This window comes from Gorilla gorilla, chromosome 5 (genome assembly GCF_029281585.2).
Source record: "Gorilla gorilla gorilla isolate KB3781 chromosome 5, NHGRI_mGorGor1-v2.1_pri, whole genome shotgun sequence".
In the NCBI taxonomy this organism is placed as follows: domain Eukaryota; kingdom Metazoa; phylum Chordata; class Mammalia; order Primates; family Hominidae; genus Gorilla; species Gorilla gorilla.
In genome coordinates, this window is record NC_073229.2 from 124,596,074 (window position 1) to 124,622,306 (window position 26,233).

At 47.7% G+C, this 26,233-nt stretch overlaps 1 protein-coding gene across 1 annotated transcript in view; it reads right to left on the minus strand.

Annotated features, from left to right (window-relative positions):
- SIM1 (SIM bHLH transcription factor 1) overlaps positions 1 to 17,443 on the minus strand; it is a 79,231-nt gene extending 61,788 nt beyond the window's left edge. Inside the window, exons 1-8 of the mRNA XM_063707792.1 lie at positions 16,730 to 17,443; positions 15,428 to 16,051; positions 5,978 to 6,060; positions 2,451 to 2,544; positions 1,779 to 1,883; positions 1,551 to 1,636; positions 667 to 866; positions 334 to 440 (exon numbers count right to left, since the gene is read on the minus strand). Of these exons, the coding sequence (XP_063563862.1) occupies positions 334 to 440; positions 667 to 866; positions 1,551 to 1,636; positions 1,779 to 1,883; positions 2,451 to 2,544; positions 5,978 to 6,060; positions 15,428 to 15,602 (850 nt within the window). The 5' untranslated portion in view covers positions 15,603 to 16,051; positions 16,730 to 17,443. The remainder of the gene's footprint in view (positions 1 to 333; positions 441 to 666; positions 867 to 1,550; positions 1,637 to 1,778; positions 1,884 to 2,450; positions 2,545 to 5,977; positions 6,061 to 15,427; positions 16,052 to 16,729) is intronic.
- Positions 17,444 to 26,233: the final 8,790 nt, after the last annotated feature.

The following is a 26,233-nucleotide window of genomic DNA, read 5'->3' on the forward strand; positions in this document are numbered from 1 at the left end:
CAAGTGAGCACCAGCCTTGGTTTTTGTTCATCTTTAGTGTGGTTCACAGATGTGAAAAAATACCAATAGGAGAGTAATATACCTTCGCCGGGGGCAGGGGACGTATTTCGCCCAGAAATGCTTTTTCCGCCTATATTAGCGGCCCGCGGATGTTAGAGAATTTAGGTGGGCCCAGTGTCGGAGAACTCCCTCAGGAGGCCTCACACACCACCACCACCCGGCTCCCTGGGCTCCCACCTGTCCTCTTGCGAGGGATTTACATCGTGGCTCCCCCACCCCCTAACCAGGGGATGCGCCAAGGTTGCCAGGGTACGGAGCAGGGTGGCGCCTTACGCAAATGGTGCGCGCAGCGCAGGTGGAAGGTGTCGCAGCCGTGCACATGGTGGTACAGAGTCTTCTCAATCAGGTCCTGAGGTTCGTACCCCGTCAGCTCCGCCACCCTGAGGAGAGCAATCCCTGCAGGATGAATGCAGGCGGGGGTGCAGGGATGCCCTCCCCACACACCCTCGACAGCCGTCTGACACCTAGCTGTCCGCCCTCACTTTCCAGGGCCGGTTCAGTCCCCTCATCTGCAAAATGGGCTCATAGGATAGACGGAAAGCTCTCAGTCACTAAGCAGGGCCGCCCTCAGGCTAGGAGAGGCCCTTTCCGGCCCTGCCCACCCACCTGGAGTCCAGAAAGATGAGCTTCATGTCCAGGCTGGCGCGGAACATAAACATATTGCTGTGTAGCTTGATCTCCGTGACGGCGCTGGGAGGCAGCGAGTGGCCCACGGCCACCAGGCCCACGTTTTGGTAGCAGCCGTCGAAGGGGGACATGTCCAGGCTGTACTGGCGGATCTTCAAGTAGCCGCTGCAGTGGATGACCTGAGGCAGAGGGAGAGGGAGGGAGACTCAGCCACAGGTAGGAAGAGCCCCCAAAAGGTGGAGAAGGGGTTGAAACATGTTGAAACTCTGCTTAGCCCCAAAGCTGTGCTGACCACGCCCATGCACTAAGGAATCCAAAGTTACTGGTGCTCTAAGGTGTCTTAAGAAAGTGACTGCGCAGCCACACTGAACTCACCTGGGAGCGCGTACAAAATGCAGAGGCCTGGCCCCACCAACCCTAACGCATCCGAATAGCGAAGTAGGTCCCTGAAACCTGCTAATGACGTTCAAGGACATTCAACGTGAGACCCATAGCTTCGAACTAAAGCTCTGGTTTCTAACCTCTTATGTAACGCTATGCATAAACTCTTAGGGATTCACCAAAGTTACTCGCCCCTTCAGAGGCCTTACGGACCCTTAAGGCCCATCTCTACGGGTCACAAGTTCATAGCCCCCTCGGCCACCCAGTATTGGGACCCAGTCAGACTTTGTCTTTAAGCATAGTCCCCAGCTGTTCATAAAGTTCCGTGGCCCTCGTGGAGAGTCCTGGCCTGCGGCTCCTCGACGCAAGCTGGGGGTGCCCTTGCGGGTAGTCCCAGAGGTAGGGACATTCCTCCCACGCCGCACGCGCCTCGCTTCCCGCCTCCTCTGACTCCACCCGGAGCGGATCTTCCAGCTACGCACCTTGTAGCCGCCACAGGTGAGGCCGGCGTTACGCTTGGCCAAGACGCACTTCATCCTCAGGAAGAAGGAGCGCTCGATCTCATACTCTGGGAGAGAGGAACGAAGGGAAGCTCAGGACGTGTGATACCGGCGGCGTGGGACAGCACGCGTCTCTGCCACGAGTAATTGGGGAAAAACCACAAGCGGACTGCGATGGGCCTGAGCGTCGCAGGCATGTGTCTACCTTACCCTGCACGAAGTGAGAGTGGTAGGGTTGATGGGCGGTGAGCACCGCCGTCATCTCGTCGTGGTCTGCCGGGTGAATGTATTCATAAATGCTGTTTCCGGTCAGCTCTACCTGTAAAGAGGAGGATGTCGCCGCCGCCGTGGCGGTGGAATGCCCGGTGAAGGGACTGAAAGATTAGGCCAGGGGATCTGCAGGACCATGAGGACAGCAGCCAGAATTCTGGAATTGGCCCTGAGTTCCGATGCCAGCTCTGCTTCTTGCTACCTATTGCAGCCTATCTAAGATTCCGCTTCCTTGTCTATATAATAATAAAAATAGCAGTAATAATGATGATAATAATAATAGTAGTAATAGTAGTAGTAGCAACAGCAGCAGCAGCTCCCTGGCAAAGTTCTGATAAAGACATCATGAAATAAGTACGTAACGTCCTCTCATGTTGTCTGGCTTGCCGTAGGGACTCAAAAAAGTAGCCATTGTTTGGGCCTAGGGTTGAAGGTAAAGGAGAAGGGAAGTGGAGAAATGGAGAGACCCAGAACTATTTAAGAGTCTTCCTGCTAGCTGTGAGATGTCCAGCTCCGGGTTTAGAGAAGCACACCCAGCCCCCAACCCAGCCCCCTACCCCTGCTTCCAGCTCTGGCTGTAAACACTGCAGGTGGGATATGTGAACCACTCACCTACCTGAGAAAGACCCAAGTGGACTGAGGCTGTCTCTGAGATGTACATGATCTTCCCATCTGGGGCTACCACGAAGATGAAGCCATCCAGGGTCTGGGGAGGCACAAATAGAGAGAATAGAGAGCCCTCTGGGCCATCTGGAGAAATGGGAGCAGGAGGACAGAAGTTAGTGACTTTCAGCCAAAAGTGTAGAGAGATGGAGTGGAGCAGGTTTGGCAGGAAACAGGGCATAGAAAACTAGCCACATGAGCCCTTCTGTTCATTCTAAATTTGTAAACATCTGGGGCATGCAGCCCAGTGGGAAAGATCCAGAGTAATTGGTGGACAAGGCTAGTGCCCTGTAAGACTCAGGATCCACTGAAACAAACAAGGAAAATACATCCATAAAACACACACACACTGTCTCTCTCTCTCTCTCTCTCTCTCTCTCTCTCTCTCTCTCTCTCTCTCTCTCACACACACACACACACACACACACACACACACACACACAGTTCTAGGGGGAAGAATCACAGCCTATGTGTTCTATAATGGAAGGAGTAATAGCAGGGTTTGGGAATAGCAGTGCAGTAGGCATTGGTCGGTCAATATTGGAAGGGCTGGCAGTCAAAAGTTTGTAGACAGAAGAAAGCTGGCCAGTGACTCTGGAAAGAGTCCAGGACGGGGGGCGTTTAGGAGATAAGAGGCTTTACAAGGAGTAAGTCCATAGAGTATTGCCATAGTGTGTATGTGTGTGTAAGTTTACATTGATATATCAAACTGACAGGCTCTCCATGAAGGAAAGTCTTAAGACTTTCACTGTCTCTATCTCTGTGAACAAGGCCTCAGTCCAGGCAGAGACAAGACGAGTCAGACCCTGCTTTCAAGGAGCAGGAAGTCCAACAGGAACAACTGGCCTGAAGACAGATATAGTGACCACATAGCTGAACAGGTAGTGCTGAATAGGCAGGGGGCCCAGAGCCTAAGTGACCGGAGGCCTGGGGGACAATCAGGCCTTAGAGGAGCTGATGTTTGAGCAGAACCTTGAACAGGAAGCTTGGACTGGAGAAGAGAGAAAGAGCATTCTAGGCAGAAGGAATGAAGTGGCCAAGTCTGCTGGGTCTGGGGATAGGACCAATCTAGTTTATTCTGAGGTGATGAATTTGGTGTACTAGAGACTGCAGAGGAGCTACACCTGCAATAGATTTTGGAGCTTGAAATGTCAATTTGAGAAACCTGGAGTTGCTCTGTAAGCACTAGAGTTCTAACAGAGGTTTCTAAGCAGGAGAATAGCATGCTTAGATGTGGCATTTGTTTAATTTTATTTTGTTTTGCAGAATGCAGACAGTGATCTGAGGAGGAAGGGGAGGGGAAGAGGAGATCAGAGAAGGCAGCTGCAGCAGAGATGGTCAAGCCTGAAATGGGGTAGTCACAAGGGGAATATAGAAAGGGGAGAATCTAATTCAAAGATGGTTCTGGATATGGACTTCATTGGTAGCAGAGAGAGGTTTACTTCAGTGTTTCAGTGAAGGCACTAAGCAGAAGGTGACATCATTAACCAAGATTTAGTGTGATTTTGTATGAGTAGAATTCTGGGGGAGGGAGATAATGCCTCCTTGTTTTGGAGATGCTAAACTTCAAGTGTATGCAGCTTTCCATTTAGATGTGTCCAGTTTGCAGTAGGAAACAAAAATCTGGAGCTCAGAAGGAGAGTCTAGACTAGAGAAACCAGTTGGTTTCATGTGGAGAAAGGAGTTGAGAGGCTGGTGTTGGGTGAGATTACCTGGGTGGCCTTGAAGCTGTGACAGGAGAAACAGAGCTGAAACCTAGGGGAAATTACAGCATTTGCAGGCCAACCAGTGGTGGGGAAATCAAAAGGGAGCAGGCAGAGAGAGAGAAGAATCTGGGAAATAGAGTTATTTTAGAAACTGAGGGAAGGAGAGAATGTTAAATTATCAGTGTCACCTCCTTCAAGTCTTAGTCCAAATGTCACCTTCTCAGTGCGGCCCTCTCCAACCATCTCTTATTTTAAAAGGCACTACTCTTTCTTCCTCTCCTCATTTTTCTGCACGGCACCTATATCACCTGGTAAACTACACACTGTACCAGTGTGGGCTTGTAAAGCTGCTCTCCTTAGAATGCAAACTCCACGAGAGCAGCGCTTTCCATCTGGCATGCAGTTGCCCCTCCTAAATTTGCAGAATGAGTGAGCTTCATTAGGATAAGAGATGAGCATCTAATTCTTGCTATCAAAATGTGGTGAAGCCAGTGAAGAGCATGATGGGTGGGAGAGATGCCAGACTGCACGGATGTGGGAGTGAATGGGGAGAGGGTGGGCCATTGAAACTGGGAATGTAAGTCAGTCCTGCCAGAAATGTGGCGTGAAGAAGAGGAAATAAATTGGCAAGAGCTAGAAAGTGTCAGGGACAGTTTGGATTTTGTTTTCTTGTTTATGTTTCTGAGGAAAATTAGTTGGGAATATGAAAATATTGGGGGAAGGACACAGGGAAATCTGATAGAAGATGTCTTAGAGTTAAGTGCCTTTCTAGATAAATTCAAAGGTGTGAAGGCCAGGTCAGTGAGAGAATGCTTGCCCAACCCCTTCCTTTGTCCCACGAAACTAAAATCTTCTTGGTGTCTTGGAAGGAGAAAGGTATAGGGTAGTGGTAGGAAAAGGAGCTCCTGTCAAGAGATGCCACTCATGCCAGCCCACAGGGAAAACTTGCTTAGATTCCCCAAATGCTGCTTAGGTTCAAGGCTTCCAGGAGAGTAGCTCCCAGTGGGCTTGAATAATAATAATGATGATGATGTTGCAGGGTTGGGACAAGTGCAAAATCTAAAAATGCCACCGGGGTTTTGCAATTTAAAATATTTGTTCTGTGACTTAAGTAGGCAAAGAGCAAGTTAAAACTGTGAGCACTACAAACCACAAGGTAATGGGAGCCTAGCATTGGTTAAACTCATTATCTGGGGGTGTGTATGTGCTTAAGCAAGGTCCTGCACACAGCCTGGGCTGGCTTGCAGTGAAAGGCAATAGGAAGAGAAGAGGGAGCCTGGGCACTACAGGGACACAGAACCAGTTGCAGATGTAGCTGAATCGGAAAGACGTGGGCTTAAAGCACTGACAGGTCTTTTTACCAGATTCCTGTTATTTCCTTTGGAAATCCTTCATTTGGGATGGTTCTGTAGACTTGCCTCTTCTGCCTGATCTGGGGTGTTCCAGTTCCCTCAGCCCAATGGAGACAAATGGTGCCGCCTCCCTTGGTTAGGGGCCTCGTTGGGCTACATTCCAAACCCAACTTCTCACTTGTCACCTTGCCTCCCTCTCAGCCTCTTGAGGCATCATCTGCAAAAGCTAAAATTTTACTTTGCAGCAGCTATTGGGCTCTGAGAGGGCCACGTGCAGTCCGGATGCCTGTTTTGGGGGGGGGGGTTGTTTGTTTGTTTTTGTTTTTGTTTTTGTTTTCTGAGAAACTAAAAGCTCAACTCAGGGCCAGGCACTCAGACCCTCAAAGCTTATGTGCTGCCGGAAGACCTGCACCTGTACCTGGAGCAGATGGGAGCCCAGTTCTCGGCCAACGTTGTCCAGGGGGCTGGTCCGACTTGAGTGGCCCCACGCCTCGCCGAGCCCTGTGGAGACACAGAAGCATCCTGTAGCCACTGAACCCGGACCTGACAGGCAGTTTGGGACCAAGTCCCGCGACTGTATTACCCGAGTGCCGGCCCTTTGCCTGGATACCATAGGGGAACCCTCTCAACGTGGACAGCGGGGGATGGGAGCGTGTACATTTCAGTCCAAACTGGTTTCTCAGGCCAAGGGCCCCCTGGTAGGACTCCAAGTGGCCCAGGCTCGGAAAAAGCCTCCAACATTGCACCCCACCGATAACTTTCATGTAGGTTCACCAGTGTGTTTACGGGGCGTAAGGGCACTCTGCTTCTCGCCCAAAGTTTTCATCGTCATCCGTTTCCCGAGGCCGAGCTTGTCCCAACACCCAGCGAAAGCCACTGCCAGCCCGCAGCGACCTGAGACGACCGGCCACGTCCAACCGGTCCTTGGCGGGCTTTCTGATTGGCTGCGGGGCTTCTAGCCACTCTACTCCCCTTGGCTTCTGGCTTTAATCGCCTTCGGAAAAATTAGTTCCCTGGCGGATGATTTCCAGCCTGACGTTTACCAGCATCCCTGTTCAACCCATCTTCCTATTCCTTTCCCCTCCTAGCCCTCTGCCTTACACACAACTCATGCCCCCTACCCACCCCCCACCACCAAAACCCGCATAAGCTTTTTCTGAAGTCAGTTACTTTGGGTGCTAACAATCTTTTTGTAATATTTTCGTTCTCATCTCTAATTGAGACTCATTCAACTTTTCTACTTTCCAGGTACTGTATTCTATTAACAAAGACCCTCTCTTTCTCTCCTTGGTGTTTCCCCGTTAAGATCTTTGGAGGCTTTGCCGCAAACTTTCTCTGGTGATGCCCAAAAAAATAAAACGCTCAGGACTCTTGTGGCCGAGTTTTAAAAATTTAATATGGAGTCTGCTAGAGTACCCTTTTGAGGGAAGAAAAAACAAAGAAGGCAAAAAAACTTTCGAAGACCTGTGTTAAGCTATTTATGAGTATTATCTTTTTAATAGTGCTGCTGCTAAAATTATTTTAACTAGGTAGTTAAATCCTTTTATCCTTACACCATTAAACAAAGTTTAACATGACCTCCCCCACCCCACCCCTCAGAAAGGTGATTTACTGCGTTAAGGAGCAAATCACCAAGAAGTACACAATGATGAACACTCGCCTTGTAATATGAGGTTGGGGGCAGATCTTTCAAAATAAAACATGGAGTTGGATTTTTTAAAAGGTGTTGGCTAGGAGCTGCTTCCTAAGCAAGCAATCAAAGCCTTGGTAAGGAGGAACCGTGAGCGCCCCTTAAGCTCGAATCCGGTCTTTCTGGTTGTTTGCACATCTAAATAAATCTAACGATTTCCCCACCACTCTGCAAACACTGATGCTCCCCGCCCGCACTCGGGACTCCTCTACCTCTCTGGCTCCCGGTCAACTCCTCCCGACTCTTCAGCCCACCCCAGGTTTCCTCCCCGGAGTGACTCCACTGCCCTGGTCCCTGGGGTCCTCCTGGACCGTTCTGGGAGGGCCCCCGCCACAGCCACCTGTACACACCCCTTGGCCTTATCACATTTATCGCTCTTCCCCTTTCAGCCAACCTATTCTCCTTCGTTTCTGTCACGACCTGCTCTTTTCTTTTTAAATCCCGGCTCCGACATACCCACTCAGAAGGAGTGACAGGAGGGATTGGCTGCGGAGGCCACACGGGGGAAAGGAGAAAGGACCCTATTGGGAAAGCCGAGGACGCCGGCGACGCTGGCCCTTGGGCGCTCCGGGGCCTACGGAGGCCTTAAATCCCAAAGCTTGGCGGGGACGAAGGGCCGGGGCACTCGAGCGAGCCCGGAGCGGGCAAAGACTGCCTTGCGACTGGGGACAGGTCTCGCGCGGTTCCCGAAGGGTGCGAAGCCTGCGCTGAGCATTTTGAAGGCCTCCCAAAGCGGCTGGAAGACACCCCGAAGCGGCCTCCCAACCAGAATGATCTGAAAATCCCCCAGGCTGGGCTCGGGATAAATACTAGTTCTGAACTCCCGGCGCCAGCCTAGGTCGTTTGTTGTTTCGGGTTTCGGCCTCATTAGTATGCGCCTACGAGGGAAAATGAGACTTCCCCACAGGTTAATAAACAACCTGTCCGGCGCAGGTTAACAGGAGCCTCCCTCGCCCTCTCCTGCCCCACCCCCGCCACCTTTTAAGGAAGCTTTTGCCTTCCCGGAGGTTTGCCTTCTCTTTCTGTTCCCCGTAGAAATCTTACGATTGTGTCTGGGTTAATGTTTTATAAGGGACTGGCTACTCTCGTCTACCTGCCGGGCTTTCCCGATCTAATATCGAAGGAACCTCCCCAAGTCCTAGTAAGGGGTCCCCCCTCCCTAAAGTCTCGAAGTGGGGTAGAGACCTTCTCCCTGGAGCCCCTCGCCTCCTGCCTTCGGTGACGCGCTCTGGCACACCCAATTTCAGTTGGCGAGGGGGTAAGCTGAGATTTCGTTTCTGCACTTGACCTACCGCAGAAAATTCGCAAATCCTTTGATTGTCTGTTTAAAATGAGGAGGAAACCAGCTCCCTTTGCGGCGGGATTACAGTGGGAACAAGATCTAAAGATTCTCTTGTAATTCGGCGAGGCCGAGGGAACGGGGTTTTGCAAAGGAGAAAAGGAGCTCTGTGAGGGAGGCGATAACTAAATCGGGTTTTAGACAAAAGGATTTTCCTCAGCTAAAGTGGCCGAAGACAAAGGAAAACAGAATCTATTTTGGAAGATTTCCAAGAAATGCCACATTAACCTTAGCTGATAAATTTTGCTTCTCCCAGGCCCCCCTCTTCCCTTAAAGTCTGCTTTATCATATTTACATAAGTAGCATTAGAAGGGATGTATCTATTATGGATCTAAAGGGCTAGCTCACATTTCCTGTGAAACTCAGGCAAGTTTCACTGTGGCTTTACCCTCCGTGCTCGGTTGAGCTATTTCCATTTAAATACCCCCTGACCCAAGGATTACCTCAATGGACTGACTGCACGGGTTTTGTAATTTCCTGAAAATGAGATTTCGATTTATAAAACAAGAAACCAATTAGTAACCAAATGAGGCGAAGTAGATCCACTAAAATTGACCTAATCCCACAGGCACCATTTAGGCCCGTTCTTGGCGAATGAATGATGAGCCCCAGTCTAGTGTGAGCTCAAAGCATCATCCAGCTGTGTTATTGCAGGCAGCAAAAATAAATTGATAGAGCTTTTCCTTCGAAATGAATTTCATACCCTTGACAAAATATAGATTACCGACCCGACATCATCACCGCCTTCACTCTGACAGGAAGAGGAGGAAGATAAGCGTGTGTTCTGTTCTTTTAAAATTTTTCTTTATTTTAATAAATAAACGCTACATCTCAATAGAAATGTATCCTCCTTGCAGTCCTTCCCGGGAACCTTCACCTCCCCAACTAATTGAGGTGCCTTGTAGGCAATGGGGGAGGGTGGCGGAGGCGCTGTTCCATGACCTGACTACGACTTGGTGACTGAGGAGGGGAAAGCCCTCCTAGGCCGAGGCCACTGCGGTTCCTGAACAGCTTGTCTCAACCAACTGTGTATCCCTTGAGAGAGTGTAGGAGAGTCTGGCCCAGGGGGTAATCCTGAAAACCCCAAATCCCATGTATCCTGCCGGGCCTGCACATCCTCGCTAAATGTGTACTGTCCAAGTCTTCCCCGGGCTGAGGCGTCGAGTGGCCTTCGTGTTCAGCCTCCGGGCGCCTCCGCAGCCGGGCTCTTTAGAGAAAAAAAGGGAGGGAAATTGGTGCAACCAGCCCGAATCAAGCTCCTAGAGCAGTCACTGGCAGGAGGTCCCTTCACGCACCAAGGCGCACCCGACCCCACCTCTGGCACTGCTGCCCGCCCTGCCTGTGGCCCTCTCCGGCTAAGGAGCCTGTGTGGTTGACCTGAGGGCATCGGCGAGCGCGCCGGGCCAGGTCTTGTTCCACGCAGCAGCCTGGACCCCACAGTGTGTGCCTGCATTCGGCAGTACCCTGATCTCTCCTGCCTGCTGATCCCGGGCCAGAGACACCGCGGCCGCACCCAGGGAATCCACTAATGTTACTGTAAATGTGGGGTGGAGGCCGAAGGTCACACCGCTGTCTGTCTCTCTCTTTCTTTCTCTCTCTCTCTCTCTCTCTCTCTCTCTCTCTCTCTCTCTCTGCCTTCGCGGAGCTCCAGCCCCCGAGTTTGGGCTTCCCGTAGGGATCGAGCCTGCGGGCCAACCTGGCTGCCCGAGTTGGAGCCAGCGGCGAAAAGACGGCAGAAACCAAAGGAGGGCGGGGTTCGGCCAGACTAAAACTGGGGGCGAAATTCATGCAGCGTTCATGAGACAGTCCTGCGTGACGGCCGAAAAACGTCAATTGATGTCGCCCTGGGACTCTGGGTCTTCGAATGCGGCCCAGCTTTGGCGATGCCACCTCCCTAGAGGCCCGCGCTGGCGCGGCCGAGCCCGAACGCGCGGGCGAATCCCACTTAGGTTCTACTTGGCGCAGGGACTCGGACGATGGCACCTAACCCGCCTTCCCGGGAACTGCCCAGACTGGATCTGGACCTAAGGTTTAGACGACTGCTTGCCCTTCAGGGACAGTGGCCGGGAGGGCAGGAGGGGCTGCTGGCACACACCTGCACCTGCGGGACCTCTGATGAGGGCAGGGGGCGGCACCTGGGCCGGCCTGGGGAGTGAGGAGACTCTGTGCTGAGGCCATGAGCTAGGCCCTTGGCTGGGGCCACCGCGGACAGAGGATGGGACACACCGCGCAGACCTGGCTGACTGCGTGCTTCGGGCGGTGCGGGAGGCGCGACGGGGGCCTCACATGATTGTCCCCTGTCGGCCCTGCGCCGCCGAGGCCGAATGACAAGGCGCAGGAACCGCCTATTCGGTGGGGCTACCAGCGGAAGGAAGTTTACTCTGCAGTGGACACTGTTTTAGCACTTTCAGAGTAGCAGGACCATTCCTAAATAATTGAGGTTTCCCCTCCTCCACACAAAATTTTAAAATTTCACGGATCAGACACTGGCAATGGGTGGCCCATTAAAATCATTAGGTGTTAGCAAGGTACAAGCCTCATTTTCCTGAGAAATACCTGGTGGGACGGAGAAAAGCGGTGAGAATCTATGGGCTCTCATTCTGTGTCCACATTTGGGTCTGTAAAAGCTGGAAGCTCCCAAGATTTCTTAGAACTGGACAACAACTCCCCTAGAAATTAGATTTGTTCTTTAGAAATTCAGCCCCGTTTTATCATTAGACGGGTGATTGCACCCTGCTTCAAAGCATCCCACCATAGCTTATAATACCTGTTTTTGTTGTTGTTTGTTGTTTTTATTAGTGATCCCTCCCATTAAAGAAAAAAGTATTTTTTTTATTGATCTGATCTACAGTTTCTAGCATATAAATCCGCCTTGCAAATGCTCTGCACGGAGTTTAGTTCTGCACTCCACATTTTAAGTCAACATCAAAACTGGGATTAAACACAGAAAACCAGCATGGAGGGTAAACTGTGCTCAAAGGCCTTTAAATGAGAAAAACTTCTGTAAGAAAATAAACATGGAAACCTAATGCTCAATCATTTCCCCAAGAAGCAAGAAAAACAGCCTTAAATCACCGACCCACGTGGGACATGGGGCCTCTTTTTCTTTTTCAGTTCTCTGCCTCAAAAAAATATAACACCATTAAGAATTTCAATCTTGAGGTGAATATTATAGAAACCATCTGTGGAAGTTTGTTTAATCACCCTTGTAGAGACGATCTTTCCTGATCGTCTAATTTCAACTCTGTGATTATTTTTATTTTTCCAAGACATCTTGTCAATGAAATGGCAATGTGATGTTACCAAGATTCTGAATAGCTATAGATCAGAAAATATATCTGATCCTTTCAAAGTTTATTATGAAAGCCTCCACACCCTCAGCCAAAATTGCTTTAGAGCTGGATAACAAATATGTATTTCTTTCTAGGTGAATTTGTCCTATTTTGCACACAAATAAAGTCATGCTATTTTTTAGATCCTGCCCCTCTGGCTTTGATAATACCAAAGATTTATACATTTCTATGTGCCTCAATTTTTTCTTTGCAAGGCTACTTTGGAATAGAATATGTCACTAATTGGCAGATATGAAGTGTTAGTGATTTCTCAGTTATCTTTCCTAATTTTCTTTTTTCTCTGAAATCTCCAATCTAATGCTTTATTCTTAATTATTCCAGGTACCCATATTCAATTTCTCTGTTCTCCCACTCCCCCATTTTCACCTAAACAGTTTAATTTCATCTAGTCAGGCAAATAAAAGCTGAAACTTGCCCCCAGACAAGGAAGCTACTAGACTTGGGAGAAAAAAAAAAAAAGTGTATTTGGCAAATGAGAAGGGAAGGAAATTGCCTGTATTTAAGGTGTATTTAAGGATATTTCTTCTTTCAAATATAATTATGAAATGATTTTGTTTGTTCATTTAACTTATAGCCTTTTGGCATTACAGTGTGTTAGAGATGAAATAGTATATGAACAAAACTGAAGTTTTACAGCATTTTTATACCTATAGCTATGTCACCAGATTAATAATTATTTAGATTATATACCTTATAAAATCCATATATTACCTGTGATAAGACACTTATACCTATCTTTATTTCATCCTTAAAGCTGTATTGAGGACCTACTATGTACTAGGGTGGCTTCATGATAAATGTAAAGATGAATTTCATCTTCCAACAAATTCCATTTAATGCCACCAGAAAAGATTACATCCATATAAAGTCATCAGTTTCCCCAACTGCCTTGGACCCCAATCTTGTTTGCTCTCTGCCTTCAGTCAACACTGAACTTAAATTTGGCACCCCCTATAGGTTGTGCCTGGTCTTGCGATTGTGACTATTTTATTCCTTTGAAAGCTGTTGTTGTTGTTGTTGTTCTTTAATACTTTAAAGAGCTGTGTTTGATTTTGGGTTGTTGAAGCTTGTCCACCGTCAAAATTAAAAACTCATCCCTAGGAGCCAGCTGTTCTGATGACCCTGTCTAGCTCACTGGGTGGAGGCTGAGGGTGAGTTATGAGCTCAGCAGTAGCTAGAGAAACAAATGATGTGCCCAGAGTTCACACATCGTCCACCCCCTCCTCCCCATAAACTCACACTCACCCACAGAAGGGAGAGAAAGGAGGGGTCCGGGGCTCGGGGGAAGGTGAGGGGGCTGCAGAAAGCACAGTCATTGTTAAAGTAGCCAGAGGGGACCGTTCTGGCCACCAAGAGGACTCCAGCGGGAGGGAGCCTTCATTGGCGCTCTCTTTAAAAATAACGAGAGGTTGGCTGTAAGAGTTTATTTTGTTCCTATTTATTTATAACGAGACTTATAATGTGTAGAGTTAGCACTTAATTATGCAAAAAGGCTTGCTCTTTTAAAAACAAAAACAAAACAACAGCAGAAAACAGCCCGATTTCCTCCCAGCTGCGCCTGCCCCCGGGTCTACACCAAGCCGACTAGCGTCCCTGGCCGGGCGACTCCCCGGGCTCTCCCGGCCGGCTCGGTGCCCGCCCCAGAACGCCGCCCTGCTATTCTTCTCCTCCCGCGATTACTCGCAGCCCCACAAGCAACACCATATGCTGCTTCTGATCAAACAGCGAGCGACATCGGCACCAATAATTGACGAGACCGGCTGGAAATCACGCAGAAAGGGAGCCCACAGAGACCGCAGGGGCTGACAAATCACTGCTAATAATCCTGTTAGGAACAGTGCGGCCAGCGGAGTTCGCAATAGCTTTATTTTTATAAAGTAGGCGCTGACAGTATAAAAGACAACGAGATCTCTTTTTTAAATAGAAGGCAGTGCGGTATAATGGTAATTATCCCATCAACGACTCATAGCACAGTTTGAATGGGAAATGTGGTTTTTAGTACATAAGTTCCCCTTCTTTTTCTTCTTTTTTTTCTTTCTTTCTTTCTTTTTTTTTTTTTTTGTCAGGTACTTTAGGCTTTGATTTCTTTTTTCCCCACAGTTCCCAGGGTCAGAGAAGAACTGTTCAAGGAACTGCTTTAGGAGGGAACGACTAAAGCATCACTTGTAGTTTGAAGGTAGAACTGAACTATAATTTGAAAGTTTTCCTTTAGCTTGGAGCATGTTTTTCATGCTCCACTAATTTGGAGCATGTTTTGCAGGCTTTTTGATTTAGATAATAACTTTTATGTCATGATCAAGCAAAGTGAAACTGCAAACCCAATAATGACTGTTTCCTGCCCATCCATTCATTTAATGGAATACCGCAAACCCCAAACATCTAAAATCAACAACAACAGAAACCTCCAGGGGTCAAATCAGAAGTTCTCATTTGTAAATAAACACAATTCTTTCCCTTGGATTTTTGTTTGTTTGCTTGTTCAGTAATCCCTCTTTTACATTTCTGAATCCCCTTCCCCCAGCAAAGACATATCTAAAATATTTTTAAAAATCTGTTTGCATTATTTGAATCCAAGTAAAGGAAAAGATGGACAAATAGAAAAGTGTCCTTTTCTAGTAAGTATAAATGGTTGTATATAGGACAGTGTTCTATGAAAGCTGCTCTGTCCTCACACAGTGAATCTTGATAATCTAAATATGAGTTTTAAATCATGTCAACAGCTCAGCTATTCTAACTTCTAGGCCTTATAAGACAATTTTCTCAGGATCTATTTGCCAACCTGTCACCCAGAAGATATTTTCTAAGCAGGCTAGCCATCTTAATTCAATCTTATGTATTTTAGGACTAGCCTATTATCTTACAGATAACATCAAGCCCACAGTTGCAAATCATCAAGCTCCAGAGTTAGTTTCAGAATCTGCGAATGTCTTGAAAACTCGGAATAAATTTGCTTAGAATTTATTTAAGAACCTGAGTAAATTCAGGCATACTTGTTCACAAATATGCATGTTACTCATTTGCAAAGCTTTAGACATGTAGAGAATTATTATCTGGCCTATCTAGCTCCAGGTACATGGGTCTATCCACACCTGGCAAAAAAAATACAGAATTAGGCAGTGCTCCTGGTTTTTACTGGACAAAATTCTAACAAGAGGAGTAAAAAGAAAGTCATGTTTGGATTAGTAGTACTTTCAGTTGAGTCTAGTATCTGAAGTGTTGACAAAAGGACTGTTGGGCTGCTTCCCAACCAAACATATCTGATGGACTGAAGAGAAAGTATTGATGGGGAGGTAGAGGGAGCCTCAAAAAAGCGACAGAAATTCTGAGTTCAGTGAGGACCTTAGTGAAGTAGCCGAGCTAAACTTCCCTTTGCAGAATATGTATGTAAATATGTATGCATTTCTCTGGTCACTGATGTCGGCTCATTGCCTGGCAAATCCCCTGCCCCTTCTGCCTTTGAAATTCCATCTGGGCAAAGTCACTTACCTTCTGGGAACACCACTCTCATTTTGAGATAGCTGGTCGTGAGTCTGATTATGGATGCTTTGTCCAGCTGCGAGGTGATAGCCGAGGGCAAAGGCAGTAATTTAGCCAGTTCATAAAATTCACTGTTTTCCTTCTCCCTCCTAGTCCGCGCAGCATTTTTGGACTTTTCTTTCATTGTGTCTTGTTCCCCCTTTCTTCTCACAACTTAAGCTCCGCAGATTCATCCAAAACCAAAAATAAACTTTCAATTAGAGATCATATTTGGCAAAAACATAAAACATACTTTGAATAAAGAGGCTGAAGTATTTGCACCAAGAACAGTGTATTGATGGCAGTAAAAGACCAGCCGGGGTGAACGGAAAATATGTTCTTTGAAAATGCGGGATGCAGTATAGGAAAGTTGCTGATCCACCGAATTTGGGCAATCCTGGGGGTCGTTCGGGGTATCAAATGCCAGTGGGACCCCTGAGGAGCCAGCCTTTTCTTCTACTGCCAGCTGCGAACCCTGGTCCTCGGAAAATCGACATAATAATCCCTGACGTTTGCTCTTCAGTCTCGCGGCATTTAAGGTATCTCCGAGCCCCTTTGGGAAAAGCAGGAACCCCAGACAACTCTTTCAAGGCCCTGTGAAGACAACAGCATCAGAGCATAAGAGATCAGCGGCTCCACAAGTACTCACACACTCGTCTCAATTCCAAAAACACGGCCGGAAAGGGCCTCAGTGCGCCTAGCCAGGCGTTTCGGGTTTGTTTTTAAAGAAACGGGTAAATCGGCAGCGAGACAGCCCCCTGCAAATAATGCTGGCATTCCCTCACCCATGCCAGCCACATCCTCCAGACCCCTGGGAAGTTGCCCAAACAACAAAATACATATTTTTGAAGACCCGCAAGGGATCTTCCGCCGCAGATCCCCGAGTCCGCGCCCAGGCCGGGCGCACGTCCCAGGAAAGCAGGTTTCCGCAAATCAGAATTCCTCCACGGCGAGGCAGGGGCCTTTTAGCTCCCTACCTTGGCAGATCTGGACCTTGGCTACCTCTTTAACTTGGGTCTCAAGTCTGAGGGATTCCTCAAAAAGTGACACTTACACACCAAGTCTCTCGGGACTCCCAAGGCGACCCAGCGCTCTGGCTGCCCAGCAGGGGCGGCAACAAGCGGGGCCCAGCAGCGCCAGGTTAACAGGTGGCGCGCTTGCGACAGCCCCTCGCAGGCTCCCCCGGGGGTGGGAGGCGCCGCGGCCTCTGCCACACCACCGCGGAGCTGCGGGGCTGCTGGGCGGGCGCGGGGTGTCTTCTGCTTCACCTACCTTCAGTCCCCACAAGCGGCAGAGGTTTCGGGGGCGCCCATCTCTTAACTGTTCTCATGCCTACCGTCCAACCCAGCGACACCGCCGGCCTCTCCGCTTCCCACCGGCAGAGAAGAGCAGAGCATTCCCGGCTCACTTTTCTGGATCATGAATTGGAGGAGGGGTGCGTGGCAGAAAGAGAAGGATGCAAGCTTTGGGACGAGTGAGGTGATTTTAGAATCCTGGTCCTCCGTAGTTGCTACGAAGCCAGTTCACTATTATTCCTAATTGGAAGCCGAAAACTGTCCCCCGTAACTTCTTTATAGCTTAAGGGTTTAGCTTCAACTTCACTCCCGGGCCGCCTCTCTCCCGCCCTCCCTCAATGCCACTCACAAGCCTCCTAGCCTCCCATTGGCCTGGCGCGGCCAAGGGCGAGGCGCTCATTGGCCAATAGGGCTGAGTGACACGAGTCGGCCCCGAGCCGCCCTCCGCGCGCCCAGGCTCCGGGCTCTGAATCTTACTACCCGCGCGGCCGCTGGACTCCTAATGAGCTCAGGGTGCCGGGTCGGCGCTGTCCGGTTGCCGCCGCTGCTCGCGGCCTCCTGGGCCTTCCCGACGTCGTGCGCGACCCGCGCTCCTTGGGCTCCCTGGGATCGGGTGGTTGAGCGCTCAGTCCAGCGCGGCGGCCCAGCAGAACCGGGAACGTCCGGAGGCAGCGGAGGTCGGGCGGGCGGGTTAGGTCTACCGGCGGAGGAGGCAGGGTTCGCCCAAAGGCCCATCCCGCTGGCAGTCGCTGGCCGACGGCGTGCGCGAGGCCGGTTTGGGGCGTTATTTTCTCTTTCTCGTTTCTCTGAAACCATGGCGACACGGAATTCATTGCCAGAGGAAATAAATACAATAACTGTCTTTAAATTAATCCCAAAGAAGTGCGTCTTTTTCGAAATGGCTTGGGTTTGGGGCTGATTTTTTTCACCGTGGAAAGCTCGGCCGGGGAGTTTTCCTATGGGGAGCAGCTAGGGGGACACTAGGGGAAAAGCTTACATTTCAGGGCAAAATAGAATGATTGATATATAGAGATACATAGCTCACAACAGTCCTTTGTCTTAAACATTAGCCAACTCTTTGTCGGGTTTTGTTTCAGGAAACAAAAGTCCAACATGATTATTCCTTACAGAAAGGATACAGTCTACATGAATGAACTTAACGATGCTCGCAGTTCCCTAATAGGAGCTGTTTAAACAAACGCTCACCAGGACTCTTGCTGACTAATTATCTTTTAGAGACCCTCTAATTTGAACCGCCTTCTCTTTCTCTCATCTGAGAAAACACAACACGTAGCATCAAGAAAAAGTCAAATTGTCCCAAAAACAATTGTTGTCCTCACGAATCACCCCCTACAGACTCGACTCCCGGCTTGGTTTTGGTACGCCGGTGACCAGATTCGGCTCCTAGAGGTGCGTTTGGAGGGAGTTGTTTCATCTACCATAAAAATCAGTGAGAACACCAGTGACGGGACACTCATCCTCTCGTTTGTGGCGTTAATTGCCACTGAGAAAATAAATGCTTTGAAGAGGGGTGTGTGCCATTCTGCTGATATTCAGAACAACTTTAAGAGTGTTTGTTCAAAATTACAGACATCTGCCACCTCCTTGCCGCCCGATGGCAGTAAGATAGTCGTAGAAGGACAACAGGAGCTTTCTGGTGTTATTTACATATCTGGGCAACACCTGGCTGGAGGAGGTGAAAGTTTTGGATAGAAAGAAAAAGAAAGAAGCACGGAGATTTTGTAGGTCTTTCAAAACTGGAATCCAGCTAATGAACTCTAATCTAGGAGGAGTCATTTCCCCAGTGGCTGTAGCCACTTAGAGATCTGGTTCTGGGCGCCTTCCGACCACCCAATGATGCGCTTTTAACAAGACATAGCTAGAAGATAGCGAGAGATGCACTGTGGCTCACTTATACACAAGATTCCAGAAAGATCAGATAAGGTCAAGTTGGCTACTACATGTAAAGTCGGGGGTGGAGGGTGCGTGTGGAGAGGGGAAATAACCTTTCTTGACCCTCCTCTCCCCTCCAACCAGGTCACATATAGCTGCCAGGCGAAGCAATGACACTTAGGGTTAAGAGGAGGTTTTCTATTCGACTGTGTTCTAGAGAGGATTTCAGTCAAGACCGCGGTTACTCTAACCCTATCTCTACTTAAAACAACATGCCGGTGTGGAAGTGCCTCTCTGGGGTCTGAAACCTGTGTCCACAGCAGGGACTTCCGGGGGGTGGAGGTAGGGAGTCAGGTAATGCTGGGTTTCCAGAAGAAGAAATACAGTAATTTTGCCTTCAGAAGCAAGATGGGCAAAATGAGTAAGGAAGTCTTCACGCTTAAGGCTGACGTCCTGGGGGGCTGGGCGGGCTGTTCCAATGTCCCAGTGAAGCTCAGTTGTCAATGAGCTAAGTAGATGTCGTTTAATAAACAAAGTGAATGCACGACCACGAGGTGACGGCCTCTCGCTAAGTCCTCAGCACACAACTGTCTGAGCCGCGTTTACCGAGAGAGTGAATTAGCATGACGACGTAACACCTGTTTTTCTAATCTTTGAACCTAGGTTGGAGCCGGAACGCTGCTCCTTCACTCCCCCTCCCGGGCCCAGGGACCTGGCTTTGCACCCTCCCCACGACCCCGCCTGCCAGCCCCCCACGCGCCCTGTAGCCGGAGGCGTGAACCGTGAACCGGAACCTCAGGTGCCTCCCACGTGTTCTGCGAATTTGCGTTCGCCTCTAGCACGGGAAATTTTAAATGAATTTATTGAAGCTCAGAGACTAACCGTACCATCCCCTTTGCCAATATAAGGAGAAAAGCCCCAGAAAGGAAGAGACGGTCACGGGCGACCCACTAACCCCAAATAGAGATCCTTATAGAGTCTAGGCCGCCACCTCCTTGAGCCAGTGGCCTTAAAACCTAGCCTCTGGCCCTCAGGCACCCAGAATGCGATCCTGATGTGGGAGAAAATCCATGCGGGCCTGCAAAAAAGTATCTCCCTCCTTCCCCCACCAAGCAGGGCGAACAGCCTAGTGTGATGGCGACACTGTTCCCCCAAGAGTCCCTGCCACTTCTGGAGCAACCCAGGATGCTGCCCTCATGGAGCCTGCCCCGGACCCCGGAGGCCAGGACATGTAGGCGTCCGTGACTCTACCCCAGGGGAGCCAGCCCGGGTAGATTCTGGAACCAACGCGCCTGTGTGAGCAATGTCTAGCATGCCGCGCGCACCCGGAAAGAAGGGGGAGCGGGCACCTCAAGGGCCTTCTAACCCCTCCCCGCAAAAGGCAAAATCAAGACTACAGAAGGTGAACTTTCGGTTGTAAAAGAACGAGTGAACACATACTGGAATTCTGGTGCAAACCGCCGAACCGGGGTTCAATGCCTCGGCCCCCGAGCCTTGCTCTGGCACAGACTTCCACCCTGCCTTCCGAAAACTCCTCTAATGACTCTTCTTTGCTCCAGGCTGTTTGAGCATCTTATCAAAACTAGAATGATTTCTGTCCACCACCATTCTCTTTATTTTTTTGCAGACTGCTAGGGACTCACACATACACTTTTGCATGCTCGCACATCCCACATGCACAGTTGCACAAAGCACACAGACATGGATTTTGCTCAATGTCCAAGGTCAGGATGAAGGATATATTTATAACCAAGATACAAAATCTGAAGATGGTCACTCGAACATCTCAGTATGTTACATCCAGATGTTCACTCTGTCACTGAAAAGGACAAGTTATCTAGGGACATATTATTTTCTTAGGAAATATTAACATTTTCTAGTTCCAAGTATATTTGTTAACGTAATCCTGTCCTAGACTCATTTATTTTTACCACATTTAGACATTTACACCTCTGCGAGTCGTTATGATGTTGAGGCAGAGACAAGGGCCACTTGTAGCCTTGACCCTAAACAAAGTGTAGAAGGAGCCCCCCAAAATATGGTCATATTTGCTATTTAGAAGTTATGGTAAATATTACTTGTCTGATCAGGACGTTTTGAAAAGTATATTTTATGTATATAAATATAAAAAAACCCTTTTCCTAGGTACTGCTTTTCAGTTGTCTCCCTAAATTGACCCGTGAAATACCCTCAAATTCACTTCAGTGGTTACACACTGGAAAAAAAGAAAGAAAGAAAAAAAGAAAATGCACCAAGTTGGAAAATGAGATTGGCGAATGCAACTAAGGGTTTCATATAGTTTCTCTAAATATTCTGGTTAATTTTCCAGATATTGGAAACCGTGGTCTAATATATAACCTTGAACGGCCGCTGGGAAATAAGTGCTTCCTGAATTGTGCACCACTGTATTTGCAGACATAAATTTTAAGCTTTAAAGAATATAATTATTTTAAAATATAATTGCTAGCTGGAAAGAGGTCTGATTCTGTGCATTCTGAGGATGGGAGCAGGTGGGTGCCTGCCGCTCCAGGTGCCTGCGCTTTCACACTTTTCTTTTCCAGAAATCGAGCGGAGGACGCTGTGTGTGCATAAATTTCAGCAACGCTGAATACAGGCACACAACTGAGGCGTTCTAACTCTGGAGATGAACACTGGATTGGAAACTCGGGTTGAAAAACACTTTGATTCTTAAATCGGTTCCCGAATTTCAGACCAAACTCGGGGTCACTTGGCATGGAGGTGGGGGAGGAGGGCGGCTTTTAAATATAAACCCTAAGACCCCACCTTCATTTAGGAATAGGAAATCCCTGTCCGAATCGGGAATTGGCATTCCGTAAGGGAGCGGAGGGCCTCAGGCCACTAGGCAGCTCCGAACGCGGGGAAGCGGGAGCAAGGATGAGCTCAGAGCGAGGGTTGCCGGCGCCACCCTGGGCTGCGCAGTGAGGGGCCGTGGACTCGCCCCGAGACTCAGTGACAGTCGCAGCTTAACCCCGTTGGGGGCGCCGCCCCGCTGAGGTGGTTGCGTCTCCAAGTCGTGAGCCTCCAATAGCTGCTCCCGCTTTCGCGTCGCAACCCCAGGACCCCGGGAAATTACCACTGTGCTCGTCTGGGCCGGAGACCCGGTGCTTCGGAAGCCTGGGGCACACGCCTGGGTCCCACCCTAGACTCACCGCCTCTGGGCCCGAGACATGGGAATCTGCCCTTGAATATCTGGGCGCCTTTGCTATTAGCGCGGTTTTGGAACTTGAGCGTGCATGGGAATTGATTGGAAGGCTGCTTAAAACACAGATTGCTGGGCCTCACTTCCAGAGTTTGATTCAGTAGATCTGGGGTGGAACCCAATGGTTTATTTGCATTTCTAACAGGTTCCCAGGTGATGTTGCTGGTGAGGGAACCGCACTTTAAGAACCATTGCCTTAGTCTGCTTTTTCTCAGCCTGCTTTTGAAGTAGAAGACTGAGAGGAGGGAAAATATTCGAAGCGATGTCCCTAGTATTGTGGGATCTTGAACATACAGCATAAAATGATAGGGCGGTCTAGTTGAGGCCCAGGAGTGAGGCTGTCCTCTGTGATAAGGATGGGGTCTCTGAAGATGGCTTATTCCTGCCTCCTTAGGAAAGTGGTTAGTCTCAAAAAAGGGAGAGGAAGCCGGGGCAAACTTCCGTGGGGAGTTTGGCTTCAGAAGAGCAGGGAAATACACAGGGTGCTCTCAGAATGTTTCAGTGTTCCAGGGTTCTCAGCTATGTTGCTGGAAATAAGTCCAGAGACTTTGGTTCAGTCAACCAGGGGTGGGACACGCTGGAAATATAGCAGACAAGCATTGGTTCTCCTTTTGGCCTCAAACCTGTTCCCTCATTTTTCAAGACCACTTAGGCATAAAGGGTTCAAGGGGTGTGTGTGTGTGATGTTGGTGCAGGGGGAGTGGTCGCTAGAGGAGGGGGCCCTGCCTGGATGCATTGGGCCACCAGGGTGGTCTAGGCCTCCTCTCAAGTGGCAAGGGCTTCCTCTTGTTGCAGGGTCAACGTTATGACACAGCTTTGTTGATCCTTAAGCACTTTTGTAATGTTTTTATGGCTCCATCCTGCATAAGAAAATATTTTAAAATTATATTTTGCAACTGCATTGGTAAACAGATGAGTGTAATTCAGATTGGTTTCATTATCATATATTCATTATTCTCACATTTTTTTTTTCTTCTGATGGTAAAAGAAATAAACAGTGAAACATTTTTCTCAGGCCGTAAAACTACATGGGCCCTAGGCACTGTGACTATTGTGCGAAATGGATAAGTCAGTGCTGCTCCTAGGTACACCTGGGATGATGTGGATGCTGGGCATGCCTTTTCCCAGCAGTGGTTCCTAAGCCCCTTTCAGATGAGAGAGGTTTGGGATGACGATCTCTATCCATGAGTCACAGCTCCATTTCTGGAATGAAGCTGTTCATCTCCTCAGGGCTCCCACTGCAGAGTCCCTCCACCCTAACACCGAGTGGAAAATCCAGACCGATTAGACTACCAGCACCATTTCTTATCTTAACACCTGGCCTGCTTCACTTATTTTCCTTACCTAGAAATCCAGATTATTAAGTGAAATCCAATTTTAAAACACTATGCAAACCAAGCAAGTGGATCTTGGGCTACCAATTTATGTCTCCAGCTATACAACTACGTAGCTTCTTATTACTCTTCTGGAGTTTCAAGCAAACATTAAGATTTATATTACACACACCGTTCTGCACCTTGATTTTTTTTCACTTTCCATGACAGTATACATAAAGTTTCTTCATCCTTTCTTTCCTAAACATCTGTAAAGCATTCCAGGAAATACCAGTATAAATTATTTAACCTTTCACCCACTGAGGACATTTAGGTTTATTTCCCATTATTGCTTCACAAACAATGCTGCAGTGGATAACTGTACACATGTCATTTACCTGTGTACAAGTACACCCACGGGACAAATTCCCAAAAATGGAGTTGCTATATTGAAGGATACATGGATTTGCACTCCTGATAAACATTGTTAAATTGCCCTCCATGACAGTTTTGCCAATTGACACTCTCATCAGCAATGTGTGAGGGTGACTGTTTCCCTACAATCTTCGAATGAAACACATTATTAACTTTTTTCCCAGTCTACTAGATGAAAATTGATTTTTAATTTTTTTCTGTTATTAGGGAGGTTTGGCATCTTTTCATATGCCTAAGTGCTGCTTGCATTTTTCTACTGGAAACTGTCAACCCAAATGATTTGAGGGTGGGGGCCCTCTTGGCTCTGAGGTGGGTAAATCCTTGGGTAGGAGGTTGAGGTAGGGTCTGGTTTTAAATACAGTTGAACCATTCTTGAATCCCTGGGGTGAGCTCACTGGTCAACACTGGGAAGTCGAGACAATGACAAACACAGGTTCAAGGTTCTGGAGTCATCTACCAACACTTTTACTCACATGAAACATTTAATATTCTTTCATAGAAAACACAGAATAAGATAAATATGCAAATATAATTCTAATGTATCTTCATTCAACAGATCTCCTGTCTAATTATAATCAATTATATTGTACATATGTTAAAACAGTGGTTAATTTCTGGATTCTGTGTTTTGAAATTCGGTTGTCCCAAGTTGATATTTGATCAATCTGTTTCTGTATTTTACCTATAAACACATGGGAGACTTTACCACAGAAACAACTCAAGCATTAACATATGCCAGCCAATCACTTCTCGTGATTTGAACAAATAACTTGGAGGAAACAAGGGGATAGACTCATCAGCAGTTTCACAGGAGGAAAAGCCATAATCGTCTGGTTAAGATTCTAAATAAAAATGATACGTAGGAGAAAACAGGGGAACACAAGTGCACTGCAAATGTGCAGCCCATCTCAGTTTAGATCTGCTTTGATACTTATTTTCACTCCTAGAGATCTGATAACTAGCTTGTGAAGATAAATCTTGTACCACAAGCCATTGTGTATTCTCCTTGAATAATCAAAAGTCACAGAAAGGAAATCTTGATGGCAATGTGATTGTTTTACTCCAAACCAAACAATATAAATGGGTATTACAATTTTAAATTAACTTTCCTTAAAACTTTTAATTTTCTATTCATTGTAGGGCCTCAGTGCTTCAGAATTATAACATAGTTTTATATGAGATGGCACTCTCACTTTCTTTCTCCCCCAACGCCATAAGAAAGACATGATAATGAGAAACTATTCCAGCAGGAAGAGCCGGTTTAGAAACAAATGGATTCCATGGCAACTCCTGACTCCACATGACTTCTAATAACTGGCATTTCAGTTGAAAATTGTCTGTCTGTTATTCTGCTCAATGCTGGTGCTTTATATGGGGTTTTCCCTAGTTTACATCTCAGAAATGGAACGTTAATCTCCAGTTTCATGAATAAGCAGCGGCAGCAGCAGCAGCAGCAATGTGTCACCACCTGTAACCACAATGTGGCCAGTGATTTGTCAAGTGTTTCTGGCTCCAATTTTCAGACTAGCTGACAGAGGTGAACACTGAATAGGAAATATTCAGAGCTGGTATCACATAGTGTAGAAAATCTGGAAGGTGTGTTCCACTGCAAATTGACAGAAAGAGTCAAATGTTTTTATTCAACTCAAGACAATGCACGCATCAGGCCCCTGACAGCAGGTTGTGAATGTTGGGCTTTGTTGAGTCAGAGACCACTGCACTGGAAGAGGAAAACTAAACAAGGATAAAAATATCTGGTGTACCCCCATCTTACTTAAAACTCTCTGTTTTGTCCCAAAGCTGAGTGATCTGCTGATCTCCCAGTGAGTACTGGCACCACTGTCATGATGATAAATAAGATGATAAATGTCATGATGATAAACTAGAAATGTGTATAGGACAGATTTGTAAAACCTCATGTCTAAGTATTTTATAGATTTTTAGTCTAACACAGAAAAAAATTGGGTCACAAATGAGTCAAGTGATCACTCTTGGAATCACTATAAGTCAAGGATGGATTTGGGTACAAAAGTGACGATGAGCTGAGTTTACTTTTGAGAGCTCCTTCCATAGCTTCTGGATCTTATTGAGGAGGTTGTGTCTCATCCATGCAGGGAAGGACTGAAATTCAGCCCTGGCTCAGTCCTGTGTCCCATCCAGAGGGGGGTCTTTTTCTAATTTGCACAAAGGCACTGTATAGTCTAGCAACAGCCCTCGCAATACTATCCTTGCTGATTCAGGGCTCATGTGACACACTTCAAAGAATGTTTGTCATGATGTATTGGAAATAATCTTGCAGTAGTTTCAGTGCTTAATGGGTGACCAACAAATAACATTTCATTCCCAGGGAATATAAGAATAGAGGTGACAGAGCAAATTTGTTTAGTGAGGGCATATCCCAGAGAAAGAAGAGAAGGAAAAGAAATGCTTCTGTGAGGAAGAAAAAGAGATGGACACATGGAAGTGGGAAGCACCAAGGAGAAAGTTTTACAAAAAGATTGACATCAACGTGTTTAAAATGGTTCCAAAATCCATTGACCAAATTCAGGGGGAAATGCTTTAAAAAGAGCCAAGTATGCTTATTTTGAAAATTGCATTAGAGAATTAGCTTGTGCATTTT